Source organism: Podarcis filfolensis (assembly GCF_964270895.1).
Source record: "Podarcis filfolensis genome assembly, chromosome: 10".
In the NCBI taxonomy this organism is placed as follows: domain Eukaryota; kingdom Metazoa; phylum Chordata; class Lepidosauria; order Squamata; family Lacertidae; genus Podarcis; species Podarcis filfolensis.
Genome location: NC_139612.1, coordinates 17,251,104 through 17,267,823, shown reverse-complemented (window position 1 = coordinate 17,267,823; position 16,720 = coordinate 17,251,104). Strand labels below are relative to the sequence as shown.

Genomic DNA, 16,720 nt, shown 5'->3' with positions numbered 1-16,720 from the left:
GCTAACATTCTCCTTTCCCTTCCTCCCCCACAATAAACACTCTGTGAGGTGAGTGGGGCTGAGAGACTTCAAAGAAGTGTGACTAGCCCAATGTCACCCAGCAGCTGCATGTGAAGGAGTGGAGACGTGAACCCGGTTCACCAGATTACGAGTCTACCGCTCTTAACCACTAAACCACACTGGCTCTAATGTATCTTTAGACTGCTTAATTATCTAGTTTTTAGGATTTTTTTTTAATGTTGTTGTGTCTTACTGTTTTCATTTAACCACTTAAGGTGTTTTTGTTATTTTAAGCAGGGTGTGTGTTGATTCCTTTAAAGAGAGAAATGCCAGAGGGTCAGCTATTCAAAGGTAAGAAAACTGCACTCTTGACCTGCCCAATAGCATTTTCTTCTAACTTCTTAAGTTTCAGGATTGAAAGCAGAGTTCATAATTTATCAGACTTGTTTTGCACGCAGAAGGACAATTTTCAATCCCATAGGGGCAGGCCTTGTTAATATGCCATCCTATGTGAGGGCAAAACTTGACCCCTACCCAAATCTGCCTTCCCAAAGCTGGGTAAGCGAAGTGTCAGGTTTTGGGAATAATAATAATATTATAATAATTTGTACCCCGCCCATCTGGCTGGGTTTCCCCAGCCACTCTGGGCGGCTTCCATAGAAACCAAAAATACACTAAAATATCACACATTAAAAACTTCCCTGAACAGGGCTGCCTTAAGATGTCTTCTGAATGTCAGGTAGTTGTTTATCACTTTGACATCTGCTGGGCGGGCGCCACTACCGAGAAGGCCTTCTGCCTGGTTCCCTGTAGCTTTGCTTCTCGCAATGAGGGAACCGCCAGAAGGCCCTCGGCGCTGGACCTCAGCGTCCGGGCAGAATGATGGGGGTGGAGACGCTCCTTCAGGTATACTGGGCCGAGGCCGTTTAGGGCTTTAAAGGTCAACACCAGCACTTTGAATTGTGCTCGGAAACGTACTGGGAGCCAATGTAGGTGCAAGGAGGAGGTGCAAGCCTCTGGTAGGGTCATATAGACCTCCCATCTCCTTTTCAAAGCAGAGCAAGCACTGACTATGCATTGGGAAGAAGGTGGGAAAGTGCCTCCTCGGTTCAGCACCCATGTGGTGGAACTGGTCACACTGTCCTAAATCCGCTTTTGCCAAGCATCTCCACAGGGAGATGTATAAAGTCATGGAGAGCCCTTGCCAGTCAACGTAGACAATAATGGGCTAGGTGACCAAATGGTCTGACTCTGTAGGCAGCAGCTTCCTATGAAGTTTATCCTCTGTGAATCCTGGCAGAAACTAATTTCTGGTCTAGCATGGAGGTTAAGTGGCATTTTTATGGATTTGCTCTAGTATGGACACAGCCTAACTCATCCAACACTCCTTGTCAACCTGTGTTTTTCTATTAATTCCACTCATCATCCACATTTCTCCAAGGACCTTGTCCAACATAAATGAAATCACCTCATTTCTCTCTCACACAACAATCCTATGAGGTTGGTAGGACCTTTCTGAAGGGCTCCCAGTGAGCTTCATAGCTGGATTGAATACAGCTAATGTCCAACACTCTGCCCATATCAAACACACCACATTCTCCTAGGAGATGATAGTGAACAGTGCATGTTATTGCTTTGCTGGGTTGCCCTGATTCTCGATGAAGGGTGTGTGTGTGTGTGTGTGTGTGTGTGTGTGTGTGTGTGTGCATTTTAGATTTTCTTCACTTGGTTTCACAACTCACACAGTTATAATTGACTGTGAAGCCCAACGTGCTTGGGCACAAATTTGAAAAGCAGTTGACTCTTTGTAAATGCCAAAATCCCTAGAGCACATAAATAATAACTAAATAACCATTCCCTAACAAAACAGGCAATGCCTGCTAATTATAAATTTATCCTCCCTGTAATTGTTGCCTTAGAGAATTGTGTCTACCTGAATCCTTTTAACGTTTCAGCAGCTGCTGATTTCTCTTCAAAGGAGGAAAGTAGACAATTTGTCATCATTGGTGACCTGCCTGAAGAATGACTTTCATTGTTTTCTTGAGTTAGCCAGTAACTTTCCATTTACATAAATGAACTGCGGATGAAGGCTCTTTGTACTAACAGTCACTGTCCTTTAAAGAACCTTCTGTAGTCTTTCTTCTGCCACATCTGCATGTTCTTTTCTTTTTTTACTTTATAATGAATATATTTTAATGAATAGAACACAGGTTAGTGAGAGTTCCATGGACTGCAAGAAGATCAAACCTATCCATTCTTAAGGAAATCAGCCCTGAGTGCTCACTGGAAGGACAGATCCTGAAGCTGAGGCTCCAATACTTTGGCCACCTCATAGGAAGAGAAGACTCCCTGGAAAAGACCCTGATGTTGGGAAAGATGGAGGGCACAAGGAGAAGGGGACAACAGAGGATGAGATGGCTGGACAGTGTTCTCGAAGCTACTAACATGAGTTTGACCAAACTGTGGGAGGCAGTGGTAGACAGGAGTGCCTGGCATGCTCTGGTCCATGGGGTCACGAAGAGTCAGACACAACTAAACAACAACAACAAAGGGAGCAGGATGATACAACATGCATTCACCCTTTATGGCCAACGCAATTGCTTGAGTATGCCCTGTCAATCCAACTTGGCAGCATTAAAGTAGTTAAACATACAGTAGGAGAAATATGCTGTCAAGATCCCATTCTGCCTGATGCAGGGACTGGGAGCTGACTCTTTGTTCAGAAGCTCACAAAATTCCATGCCAGCCACATGACTTTCTCCAAAGGTCACTGCTTAGTTCATCCTTTGCACATAATTACTATATCCACTGAAATACTTAATATGATGCAGTTTGTACCACATATTAAAATTACAGTGGTACCTTGGTTCTCAAATGCCTTGGCACTGAAAGAACTCAGAAGTAAGTGTTCCGGTTTGCAAACTTTTTTTTGGAAGCCAAATGTACTCTGTTGTGAGTGTTACGCTTCTGATTTGAGTGCCACACTTCCATTTTGAGTGTTACGCTGAGGTCTGTCTGTTCTTGCTATTTATTTTGCGTTTTTGTTTTTACAGCTCTTTTTTGTTTTGTTATTTGTGACTGTGGGGAACCCAGTTTAGCTACTGATTGATTGGTTGTGTGACTGCAGTACATTGATTATTGCTTTCATTTTATGGATCAATGGTCTCGTTAGATAGTAAAATTCATGTTAAATTGCTGTTTTAGGGGTTGTTTTTAAAAGTCTGGAATGGATTAATTCCTTTTGCATTACTTTCTATGGGAAAGTGCACCTTGGTTTCGGAACGCTTTGGTTTTGGAACGGACTTCCGGAAAAGATTATGTTTGAGAACCAAGGTGCCACTGTATACTGTACTGAACTTGACACCCAGCAAATTAGTGGAAATGTACAAAAAAGTTCTAATTTATGCTGGAAGTGTCATGAGGTAGAGGGGACCCCAATTCATATGTGGTGGTTGTGTAAATATGCTAGAGAGTATTGGGAAATGATTCACACAGAATTAAAAGAGATTCTGAAACTTATATTTCCCAAAAGACGAGAGGCCTTTCTATTAGGGATGATAGGTGATGACATTCCAAAAAAAAAAAAAAAAAGGCACTCAATATCTTTCTGTACGTGACTGCTGCAGCTAGAATAGTATATGCGAAAAAAATGAAAGAAGAGATAACCGCAAAGGAAATTTGGCAGAACAATTTGATAGAATACATAGAATTACCGTATTTTTCGCCCTATAGGACGCACTTTTTCCCCTCCAAAAATGAAGGGGAAATGTGGGTGCGTGAATACAGGCTTTCGCTGAAGCCTGGAGAGCGAGAGGCACCGCGCCGGCCTCCGGAGGGTTGCGCAGAGCTGCCTGTTGAAGAGTGCACCCGGGCTTTGCACAGCTGTCCGCAAGCCTGGGGAGACCGGCGCGGCTCCCTAGGCTTGAGGATAGCAGGCTGTTCTGGGGGCTGGGGTCGGGGGAAGCTCGGGCTTCCCCCGCGCCAGCCCCGTGCTTGGGGGGGAAATATTTTTTTTTCTTTATTTCCCCCCCCCAAAAAAACCTAGGTGCGCCCTATAGGGCGGTGCGTCCTATGGGGCGAAAAATACGGTAATAACCATTACTACAAAACTAAGGAATAAGGATGAGTTGAAGAGAAGAGAAGAATGGAGGTGTTTTGGAGATTATCTTAGAGGGTACAATATACAATTTAACCTGCAAGTAGGAATTAACATATGAGCAGCGGATAATATCAAAAAAGGAAGACTTGAGGTGATAATGGGTGAAATATCAGGATATGCAGCATATCAAGATTTCACTAGAATGCCACAGAGGGATGGATTGGGAAGTCTTAGGAAAAGAGAGAAGTGATGGATACTGTACGGTGTGTATAAAAGCTGTTAAAACTGCATAAATAAAAGTTTTTAAACTTATAATTACATTGTACCGGGCGGGGCAGAACCACTATGCTAGCTTCCCAGCAGGCAGGTTGCAATAGGAGTCAACTCCTAGGGGCCGATGTCCCTTTGGCCTCCCAAATAAAATATTTGAGAGGGCCACCCCCACCCCCAAAGTTAATGGGCACTGCCATTCAAATTGCGTACCTGCACCACTCTTGTGATGGATTATGTGGAGCAGGGCTTACCTGGACCCCCCAATATTTTATTTGTTGGCACTTCTGAGGGGTTGCTGTTGCTTACTGGAATGGAGAAGGGTTAGGGTGAGGCAGCAGGGAGGTTGGTGCTGTGAAAATGGAGCCAACCAGCTGGTCCCATCGGCGCATTGACCCTGCATTGACCAACTCTCCCCATTGCCCTTCTCCCTCTCGGTAAGCAATAATGACCCACCTGCTTGGAAGTTTGCATAGCATCTCCACTCCACCAGGTGAACCACTTCTGCTAACACATGAAAGATGCCATAGGTCGTATCTGCACCCATTTGTATTGGGTTTCATGCTAAGACAACTGCTATGGCCGCCCACCATAAATAGTTCCAGGGACTATATTTTGAGATACATCCCTTTCCTACACAGGGCTAGCAAGTAGGGGAAAGCAAACTGCATCAGAAAGGGTCATGAGTTGGGGATCAGTTTGGTGGTGTGGGGATAGAGGAACTGGCGCCTGCATAGCATAGATAGACTTTTTAAAGTGTTAGCCATAGCAGGTAGCTCCTGATTGGACTCACTGGGTAGCAAAATTACTCTGAAACCACTTTGTCTGTGGTGTAGATATGCCTAGTGATTCATTATTTTCTATCTTCAGAAAACCTTTCCCCTGAAGGAACATAAAACAGATCATGATTTTTCAGCAAAAGGAACTATTGGTCACACAAGGTAATGATCTCTCTGAGTCTGAGCGAAAAGCTAATTCTGATGGATTATTTTTTAAAAAAGATATCCTCCACCTACTGGCAGCACACTTTAGCTGCTGATGTGTAAGGAAGAGTGAAACCATTTTTAAAAGGTGTGTGAATTTATGAGCTTGCATATGCCTAGCGCTGCTAAAATATCTGCCCTCAGCTACACGTTGACCTGATTTGAACGTTATTTTTGCAGTTGTAAAATCACCATCACGTGATCTGAACATGTACATTTTACATTTGGGAAGATTTCACTGGAGTGCTTCTGTCACATGGTGAAAGCTGGCACTGATGAAGAGTTTGGAAGGGAAAAACCAGGGGTAGGTAACCTAAGGCCCAGGGGCCGGATGCGGCCCAATCGCCTTCTCAATCCTGCCTGCGGAAGGTCTGGGAATCAGCATGTTTTTACATAAATAGAATGTGTCCTTTTATTTAAAATGCATCTCTGGGTTATTTGTGGGGCCTGCCTGGTCTTTTTACATAAGTAGAATGTGTGCTTTTATTTAAAATGCATCTCTGGGTTATTTGTGGGGCATAGGAATTCATTCATTATTATTTTTTTCAAAATATAGTCCAGCCCCCCACATGGTCTGAGGGATGGTCGACAGGCCCATGGCTGAAAAAGGTTGCTGACCCCTGGGAAAAACAAATGCCAGCTCTCACCACATGAAACCACATGCATTTATGAATATTTGTTGGCAGTATTCAGATGAGGTGAATTAATGTTCAGAACATTAATTTGACAAATGGGCTCAAAACATGAAGCCAACTTCAGCTACTGAATTGTGTGCACATGTGTGAGAGAGAAAGAGGAAGGAAGGAAGGAAGGAAGGAAGGAAGGAAGGAAGGAAAGAAGGATCACAACCAAGAAACACTCCTGGTCCTCACTGCTATTCTTTCATTTGATCTTCTTTACCACCTGTAGGAACATGGACAAGCTTTCTATAACACTTATATTACATGCATGTTCAAAAGCACACTAGTGCAAGTAGATAAATAGGTACCGCTGTGGCAGGAAGGTAAACAGCATTCCTGAGCACTCTGGTACTTGTCACAGTCCTCTGTGCACCAGTAGAGCTTTAGTCCTGCTGGCCAAATGACCCAGAAAGCTGTCTGTCGACAAACACCGGCTTCCTCGGCCTGAAAATCGCAGTGAACACTGCACCCCATAGACGCCTTTGACTGGACTTAACCATCCAGGGGTCTTTTACCTATCAGGTGTAGAAATCATATGCATGAAAGCGCTATACAAAAGATGTCAGAGACAGCAGCACTCATGATATTTTCAGTGATTGTCTGAATATCTTCTTCCTTTCGCAAGCTATGGTTTTCACCCTCTGCTTCGCACTAAAGAACCCAACGGACAGAAAACTGCATTATCTTCTGCAGGATGGTTTGCAATAACATCCATGAATCTTAAGATTTAGACCTGGAAACAATGTATTTCTCCACCACACTGCTATTCTAATTAGAATGCCAAAGCTGAAATTTACTACACATGCTCATGTGCCACATTCCAATGAGGTGTGGAGCAGAGAAGGTGCTCCACAGCAGAGAATCCATCTGTGAATAAACAGAATTCTGCCTATGAAATGAAATGCCTCTACGGAAGGAAACACCCCTGCCATTTATCACACTGATTTATCTCCTTTGAAACTTCACTCCAGTTTCCCAAACATTCAAGCTGCTCTTGTAATTTATTCAATTGGAAGGGACCCTCGTCTAACCCCCTGCAATTCAGGAACCTCAGGAAAGGTAGCCATCCAGCCTCTACCTAAAAGCATCCAAGTGAGGAGAGTCCATCCACCACATCTTGTGGGAGTCTGTTCCACTGTCAAACAGCTCTTACTGTCAGAAAGTTCTTCCTGATGCTTAGTCCGAATCTCCTTTTTTGTAACTTGAAGCCATTGCTTTGGGTCCTAGCCTCTGGAGCAGGGGAAAGCAGGCTGGTTCCATCCTCCATGTGACAGCTCTTTAAATATTTGAAGATGACTATCATACCTCCTCTTAGCCTCCACTTTACCAGGCTAAATATACCCAATTCCCTCAAATATTCCTCATAAGGCTCGGTTTCCAGACCCTTGATCACCATAGTTGCCCTCCTTTGCACACGTTCCAGCTGGTCAATATTCTTCTTAAATTGTGGTGCCCAAAACAGAACACAGTACTTCAGGTGTGGTCTGACTGCACAGAATACAGTGGTACTTCAGGTTACAGACGCTTCAGGTTACAGACTCTGCTAACCCAGAAATAGTACCTCGGGTTAAGAACTTTGCTTCAGGATGAGAAGAGAAATTGTGCTCCAGAGGCCCCATTAGCTAAAGTGGTACCTCAGGTTAAGAACACTTTCAGGTTAAGAATGGACCTGCAGAACAAATTAAGTTCTTAACCAGAGGTACCACTGTACGAACAGGATATTATAAAGGTACTTTCCCCTTCCTTCCTTCCTTCCTTCCTTCCTTCCTTCCTTCCTTCCTTCCTTATGGGCTTTTCTTTCTTTTAGTTAATAATGTAATTAAAAGCTTAATGCAACATAGAAATGCCCATTAATACTTTGCCTTAGGGTTGATTCATACAGCTGACTGCCTTCCACAACTTTTGGATGCATCTAATAGGGCTTGCGAGTGGTCTGCTCAGATGAGCCGCGAAATGCCGGAGGAAGGGATGTACGCAAAGCCACAGCAATGACTTTGTTGAGGAAGGGGGCGAAAACTTGGAAATCTCCAGTCAGAAGCACAGAATAAGCTCCCGCCACCCTATTAAGCCCTATTGAATGTAAACAGTGAATAACGGAATGCATAAATTATACCAGATTTATTTGTAAAAAATACTTGCAAACCACAATGTCATTAAAAAATCAAAGCAGTGTACAACACACACACACACACACACACACACACACACACACACACAAACACACAGTAAAGATCAAAATCACAGATCAGCTAACTTCAATAGAAGGGGGGAGTTTTGCCTTAAATTTTATCTGCAAGAGCCTGCTAGCACAGAAAACTTTTCAGCATTTATAATGGTGATGATGATGATGATGTTGATGATGAAGGTGCCTTTGAATCTCTGTAGGAAGAACATTCCACAACTACCTGTAGATGAGCATCACCTACTCTGGGGACAACCAAATACACTCCTACAGAGTATCTCAATGATCGAGCTAGGATGTTCAGTAAAAACCAGGATACTCCAAAGATGTTGAGCTTTTTTTAAAAAAAATAACACACCCAAAACTCATGATTTTTCAGTTGATTTGTCTAAGATCCAACAAGGCACCACCTTTCGGAAATTTCCCCCAGACATCAATTCCGCCTTTGGAATCATAGGAAAAACTAGTGTAGGTCCTTTCACAATGGTGTCCTATACTGTTGCCTATCTGCTCCCATCAGCACAGTAGCCACCATACTATCTGGACCAGGTCCAAAGGCAGCCTCACACAGAGTGCACTGTAGTAATCCAGCCTTGAACTCAGTAGTGGATGAACTACAGTGGTCAGACTAACCTTGTGCAGGAATAGCCACAGCTGGAGAACCAGGCTAAGCTGGCCTAAAACTCTCCTGACCACTTGAGCCTTTAGAGACACAGATGTATCCAGCTGTACCCCCCCCAAGCTACTCTATGAACTTCTGATTTTTGCTTGCTAAATGTATAGATAACAATTATTTTGTCGATAAACATACAAAACAAGATTTGGAAAGCCTAATCAATTTATGTGAGCAAGGATACAAAAGGTTTTGCAAAACACAGAAGCTACTAGCCAGATTATTTTAAGGAGCCCACTTGCAAGGGACAAGTCACAGAGACCGGGACATGCCAGAAAAGTAATCAATTTCTAATGTGGTGTGTTCTGCTTTTTCCTACATTTCCCAGACAATTCTTAATGGATACCTGCTAGGGCCTATGTCAACCTGGAATCATAGCCCCTGGTTTTGGAGTTCTTCCTTCAGCAAAAGGCAGCTAAGTATGTTTAGAAACCCAAAGAAGCAAGAGGAAGGCAACCCCAGGTCCTACATAGAAGGACACTTATTTCAGCAGGGGAAAAACAGGTTTTCATACTTCAGGATCTCATATGCCAGTTATTGTGACCAGGTTTATTGACTGCTGGGCACCTGTAGTTCTCCACTTCTAACTATAGGAGCTCCCTCAGGCTGGCTATAGGTAAAGGTAAAGGGACCCCTGACAATCAGGTCCAGTCGTGGCCGACTCTGGGGTTGCGGCACTCATCTGGCTTTATTGGACAAGGGAGCCGGTGTACAGCTTCCGGGTCATGTGGCCAGCATAACTAAGCCACTTCTGGTGAACCAGAGCAGTGCACGGAAATGCCGTTTACCTTCCCGCCAGAGTGGTATGTCACGAATTCCTCGCGGCGCTTTTAGCGAAACACTCAGAGTCCCAGGTTTTTTTCAGTGCAGTCTTTTTAATGTGAGCTATATACAAGTATTTACAAAAGCAGTTCATACAGAGTACCTGCACCTTAAGGCAAACGAATATTCTCCACCACAGCACCACCACACTACAGCACAACCACACCACAACCACAATTACTGTTGAACAGGCTCTCCTTTTAAAACAGGTGATAGCCAATCACATCCCCGCTGAGTCACTCTGACCCAGCACTTCACAGAGTATTGCATCAGCCTGCTGAATCCTGCAGACTTACTCATCATCCTGCGAATCCCAACATGGTACCTATTTAACTACTTGCACTTTGATGTGCTTTCGAACTGCTAGGTTGGCAGGAGCAGGGACCGAGCAACGGGAGCTCACCCTGTCACGGGGATTCGAACTGCCGACCTTCTGATCAGCAAGTCCTAGGCTCTGTGGTTTAACCCACAGCTCCATCCACATCCCTTCAGGCTGGTTATAAGGAGATCTAAATATTTTGCTTCCATGGCCAATTAAATGTAGTGATTTATTTCATCCAAGCCAATACTATACAGAAGTTTGCATTGACTACAGTTTATGGAAACAAGCCAGGATCATATACCATGGTTTGAAGTTAATTACAGTTTAGGAAAACAAGCCAACACTAGTTGCAGTTCCTCAAGGTTCAGGCATGACAAATAAGTGTAGGGAGCTGAAAATGGAAGGGCAACAGCCTGATTTACATGTGGTTTCAACAAAGGAGGAGAAAGGAGGGGGAAGCATGTGAGTCCTGGAGTGTATGCACACAGCACTAAAACAGAGGTGAAGTGAGGTGAGGTAAAAGATAAAGGCCCCCTGGACAGTTAAGTCCAGTCAAAAGTGACTATGGGGTTATGGCGTTCATCTCACTTTTCAGGCCGAGGGAGCCAGTGTTTATCTACAGACAGCTTTCTGGGTCATGTGGCCAGCATGACTAAACCGCTTCTGCCGCAACGGAACACCGTAACAGAAACCAGAGCACACGGAAACGCCGTTTACCTTCCCGCCGCAGTGGTGCCTATTTATCTACTTGCACTCATATGCTTTTGAAGTGCTAGGTTGGCAGAAGCTGGGACAGAGCAACAGGAGCTCACTCCATTGCACAGATTTGAACCGCCAACCTTCTGATCAGTATGCCCAAGGAGCTCAGTGGTTTAGACCACAGGGCCACCTGCATCCCTAAAACAGAGATAGGCTACTCTATTCTCCAAATGCTGCTGGATTAATAATAATAATAATAATAATAATAATAATAATAATAATAATATTTTATTTATACCCCGCCCTCCCCGGCCAGAGCCGGGCTCAGTGTGGCTAACACCAGTAAAATTACAATAAAAACATAATAGGGAAAAAAAATACAGGTTAGAATGCAATTTAAAATGCAGCCTCATTTTAAAAGTAGCCCATAAATCAAAACTGTAAGGGGAGGTAAACAGAAGGACCAGACTGAGTCCAAACCAAAGGCCAGGTGGAACAGCTCTGTCTTGCAGGCCCTGCGGAAAGATGTCAAGTCCCGCAGGGCCCTGGTCTCTTCTGACAGAGCATTCCACCAAGTCGGGGCCAGTACTGAAAAGGCCCTGGTCCTAGTTGAGACCAATCTAACCACCTTGCAACGTGGGACTCCAAAGTGTTGTCATTTGTGGACCTTAAGTTCCTCCACAGGGCATACCAGGAGAGGTGGTCCCGTAGGTCCGTGGGTCCTAGGCCGCATTAACAGTTTCATCATCCCGGATCATTGTCCCTGCCAGCTGGCACTGATGGAAGCTGTAGTTTAACAACATCTGGCATGTACCATGTTGGGTTCTCCCCCACTAAATGGCCTAGGTTTTCAGCCTAAAGTCCAGAAATCAGAGACTGGCATCTTAGCCATTGCTTGACACCATTTTATTTGAAGAAAGCACATAAAACATAGGGATCCTTTATCTTGAAGATTACAGATTACAGACAAATAATTCTAGTACCACACTTTGCTCCAGCAGTAGCTTTAGCAGTAGGCCGGCCAATCAATTCTATTGCCGCTTTGCTATTGCCCCAAGGAGGTATCCCGTACACATTGCCTGCTTATCCTTGGTAAGGAAAGCAGTTGACAGCTTAATCACTTTATAAAGCTGCCTTGGAGCAAAATATGTCTATATGAATGAATGTTTCAGTTTTGCCTGAATCCACAGAAGTCCAACACCTTAGAAGAGAAATGCATGCTAAGGATCTCATAAAGTACAATGCTTAGGGGTTGGTTATGCAATATGCTCCCCTCTGCTTGATCAGCAGGCAGAAGTGTTGCGTGACAGCTGCATTTCTTTCAGGAGGAAGACTACTCATGGGAAGTGCAGGGGAAAGCTCTATTAACCCCACTGATGCTGCTCTTAGAATGTACATTCAAGAATGGGAGAAAACCCATAAAATACACAGCACATGCTCACATCAGTGCCTAGGTACTCCCATGACTCCCCTGCAAAAACCTGTGACGGCAGCTTGAGATCAACTATCCTGTGAGGCGGATAAACTGGGAGACCACATATTATGGGAAGTGAGCAAGTGTGTGTGTGTGTAAAAATTGGCTTTTAGTCCTGTTATGCTTGTAGATGTTATTTCATAGTTATATTTTGCATTGTCACATTTCAGAAATCCGTACTGTGAAAGCTGCCTTAAGGGCATGCTTTGCTTGAAAAGTTGGCAGATAAATATTTCAAACAAAGAAAAATCAAACAAACGTGAGCAACATACCAGACCCACTCTAACTTATCTAAAAGGTAAAGGTAAAGGACCCCGGTCAAAGGCGACTATGGGGTTACAGCACTCACCTTGCTTTCAGGCCAAAGAGCTGGTGTTGGTCCACAGACAGCTTTCGAGGTCATATGGCCAGCATGACTAAAATGCTTCTGACACAATGGGTCACCGTGACGGAAACCAGATCACATGGGAACACTGTTTACCTTCCCATTGCAGCAGTACCTACTTATCTGCTTGCACTGGTGTACTTTCGAACTGTTCACAGGAGCTGGGACAGAGCAATGGGAGCTCACCCCATCACGGGGATTTGAACCTCTGACCTTCTGATCAGCAAGCCCAAGAGGCTAGGTGGTTTAGACCACAGGGCCACTCACGTCTAACCTATCTACTGTACTTTGGGAGAGGTAAAGGCAGTGGCAAGACACTGGTGCAAGAAGTGACTGGACCCAATGCAGAATTCTAGTCTGATAAACATCTGATATAATGAATAGTCTGATATAATGAGGTCACTCAGATAGAAGCTGGTTCATTCAACTTATTTCCAATGTGGTATGTGGGGGGATATCTATCCAAAGGTGGATAATGCAGTGCCACCCTACCAACACTGATGAAGTTGCCTACCTTGATGGGTTGAGACCATGTGGCAATGAAGTCAGGGCCACACAGCTGCACCAGTAGGAGCACCGCTGCCAATCCAGTGCTCTCAAGCAGCCTCAAGCTTGACACTCCACACTTAGGCAGGCAGCAGTGAGGATGTTATCATGAGACAACTCTGCAGTTTTATCACACCACATACACCTAAGCTGCATCTATGATCTTTTAGCAGCTCTGAGGATGCTGCTGCATGCAGCTTCTACATAGTGAGTGTAACATGTAGACCCTCCAAAATATTCAGAGGATTGCCTTTGAAGATTTGTGAAGTTTTCATAACAATGATGTTCAGAGTCTACTGAGGTTGTATAAACATGCTGTCCAAAATCTGTGAAGAAGAGCTGGTACGTCTTATGGAAATGGGAACCTCAGAAAATTTGCCTTCCTGCCATTGTCCACCTCACCTGCTTTCCCTTCCAGCCAGTGACAACAACCTTCTGAAACACAATTGTAGCAGGATTATGTGCAATCAAAGAAAGCAAGACCTTCCACAGCACGTCCCTGCTTCTTTCTAACAGAATCATGCTCAGGTATGCTTATACTTGTCCTTATTTATAATTTTAGAAAACATGAAACACACAGGTTTATGAACCAAATGACCAGCAAATTTTATTTATATTCTATTCCCCCGCTCGCTACAAATCTAGGGCACCAGCAGCTAAATATATAACATCACAACAGCCTAGGTCCACATTTTACATTGTTCTATGGAGTTCCCATCGGTCACAAGTTTTATCATTCCAATAAAGCACTCTGAAATGTTATAGAAACCGAAGACTCTTAGTTTTCCATATGTGACTGGATCAGTCACTGAAACACCTCTTCATGGAAAAACCAACTGATTCTGTTTTCAGTATGCCTTGCTTTCTCTTGGACTGCTAGATGTCTCAGAACCAAACAAAATAGCATAAACTGCTGGATTATTATTGAGAAAATGACAAATAATCACTCTATACCCTCATCCCGTGACAAGTACTGATGTGTTACCCCCATTAAGGTTGCACTGAGTGAAATGATTTTCCATGTTCAAATTGTAAGTTATGGAAACACAGCTAAACAAAATCCAATGTCATATCAATTATATCGGTTCACTGTGCTACAGAGAGTATGATCGCTCTGCTGCCATGAAAGTGTCACAGAATATTACATGGATGAAGCCGTTGGGGGAATAAAATTTTCCTTACGACACAAGCACAAGTAAACAGGAGACATTAAAGCAAGCCATCGTATGTTTGATTATTCAAAGATCAGACATTATCCCTTAAAAGCAGAGGGTGGATGTTTCTCCAGTTATCAACCTTTTGCATTTGTCACTTCATGCACTAAGGCTATATCTACAACAATTTTTCAAAGTTCACGGGTTAAACAAGAAACCAACCTTAAACAGTGACTATCCAAGCAAAGGCTCTTCATTTCAAAATAATAACGGAGATAGCTATTATGGTCCCTTCCTTGTGAAGGTTTGAGAGTTGAGCATCGTTCCCAAGGAAGATATTCCAAAGCATTGGGAAAGAATATGTTAGCAAGAGGGAGACAGATTACTTTTTCTAACACATGAGGTCTCAAAGCCTGAGCTTTTGTTTGCTTCACACTCACAGCTTTTCAACCCTGTTTTGTTTATCACTTGAAGCCTGGGGTTCCACATATGGAAATTCCCAAAGAAAGAAAGAAACAGAACGAGCGTTTATTAGGAGAGGAAACATTGCCTAGCACAGCAAACGTGCCTATCAACCCATCTATGCCTTTATTTATTTATTTCCCCTTTCTGGTGCATTACCTGAAGCAAAAGGAGTTTCCACTTGGAAGCTAAATTGAAAATGACCTTGCACTTTTTTTCTTTTTTTCTTTTTTTACAAAAAGAGAAGGCGGCTGGCAGCTGAGGTCACTGGAGTATAGTGTGATCGACAGTGCAAGTCTTCCTATAGTTTGCAGGCATGTCTGGCAAAAGGAATTATACTGTAAAGAACCTTCTGTCATTTGCTTTGAAAGCAACATTAAAAAAAAAATCTAATCTAGCAGAACTCTGGTTTTGCAGGAGGGAATGGGAGCTTTTAGGAAATGTCTTTCACCCTCCTGTTCTTTTCCTCAAACTAATACACATTAAGCAATACGAACCATCTTTTCCTAGCAGGTAGCTCCCAGCTGCAAAATATTGTTTTTCCACATACAGTGGTACCTCTGGATATGAACAGATCCCCGTTCGCATCCAGAAGCAAACGTAACTAGCAACGGCACGTCTGTACACATGCACGAGCACGTCACTTCTCGCCGCTTCTGCACATGCGTGTGACATCATTTTGACCATCTGCACATGCATGAGCGGCAAAATCCAGAAGTAACATGCTCCGTTACTTCCGGGTTGCCATGGAGTGCAACTCGAACATGCTCAACATGAAGCATATTCAACCCGAGTTATGACTGTACCTCTATTTTATTTTATTTTGGGGGAAAACCTAAACACACAACCAAAACCAATAGAAAAACCTGATACTCATCAAGATGTGGCCAAATTGCTGAGGTCAAACACAATGGAGTTTTAAAAAGAAAAGTGATTTTTCCATTAGCCATCTTTAAAAGATGAAGCCAGTTTCAAATGCTGTTCTACTGCAGGGAAATCATTAAGCTAGTTTAATGGCAATTAAAGAGAAAGAAAGAGAGTTTGCTATCGTTCTTTTCCTTAATGAGCATGCTAACTATCACAGCCATAGGAGGTTAGCCAATAAGCAGGAGCTGCTTCTAGAACAGTCATTTTCCACTCCACTGTTGTGATTGACAGGGACTTATTTTTAACTTCTATATTTCACAGGCAAAGCTTAGGTGGGAAAAAAATAAAATCAACGTTTCAAAGTAGGTGGGAAAACATACTGTGTGTGTGTGTGTGTGTGTCTGTGTTTTAAGGGAAAGAGTGACTTCTGTGTTTGAAAGTGTCCTATATAGAGATGAAAACACATCTTGTCACTTCTGAAGTATATTTAGAGAAGTTAAAAATAGTGAAAACATACCATTGAAGTTCACCGCCCGGATGTAACTAAGCAGCTCTTTGCCATCGACGGTGCTCATGCGTGGACACAGGCCAATATATCCAGGACAAATATCTTTATGCATGTTGTGCAGTGCATACGCCATAGAGTACACAGCATCAATGACAAACTGGACCTTTCCTTCTTGTTCGTAGGAAGAGTCCCTTGCAATTCGTTCCAATCCTGCACGGGAGAAAGGAAGCAAACAAACCAGATGATTAATGTGCTTTATTCTATAGCTTCTGCAAAGTTACTTAAAGGTAAAAGTAAAGGGACCCCTGACCATTAGGTTCAGTTGTGGCTGACTCTGGGGTTGCGGCACTCATCTCGCTATATTGGCCGAGGGAGCCGGCGTACAGCTTCCGGGTCATGTGACAAGCATGACTAAGCTGCTTCTGGCGAACCAGAGCAGCGCACGTCAATGCCATTTACCTTCCCGCCAGAGCGGTACCTATTTATCTACTTGCCCTGGTGTGCAAAATCCTCCAGTCCTTGCTGGGCAGCAGCAGCAGTCCTTATGAGGGCTGTCAGGCTCTGCCCTGGGCCAGGTAGAGAGTGGCAGGAACA

General features: G+C 43.6%; 1 protein-coding gene across 5 annotated transcripts in view; it reads right to left on the bottom strand.

Annotated features, from left to right (window-relative positions):
* The window catches only part of GRM8 (glutamate metabotropic receptor 8), a 556,355-nt gene that overhangs the window by 167,274 nt on the left and 372,361 nt on the right, over positions 1 to 16,720 (bottom strand). For all 5 annotated transcript variants that reach the window (XM_083574456.1, XM_083574454.1, XM_083574458.1 and 2 more), the window contains exon 7: positions 16,136 to 16,336. In XM_083574456.1, the coding sequence (XP_083430582.1) occupies positions 16,136 to 16,336 (201 nt within the window). The remainder of the gene's footprint in view (positions 1 to 16,135; positions 16,337 to 16,720) is intronic.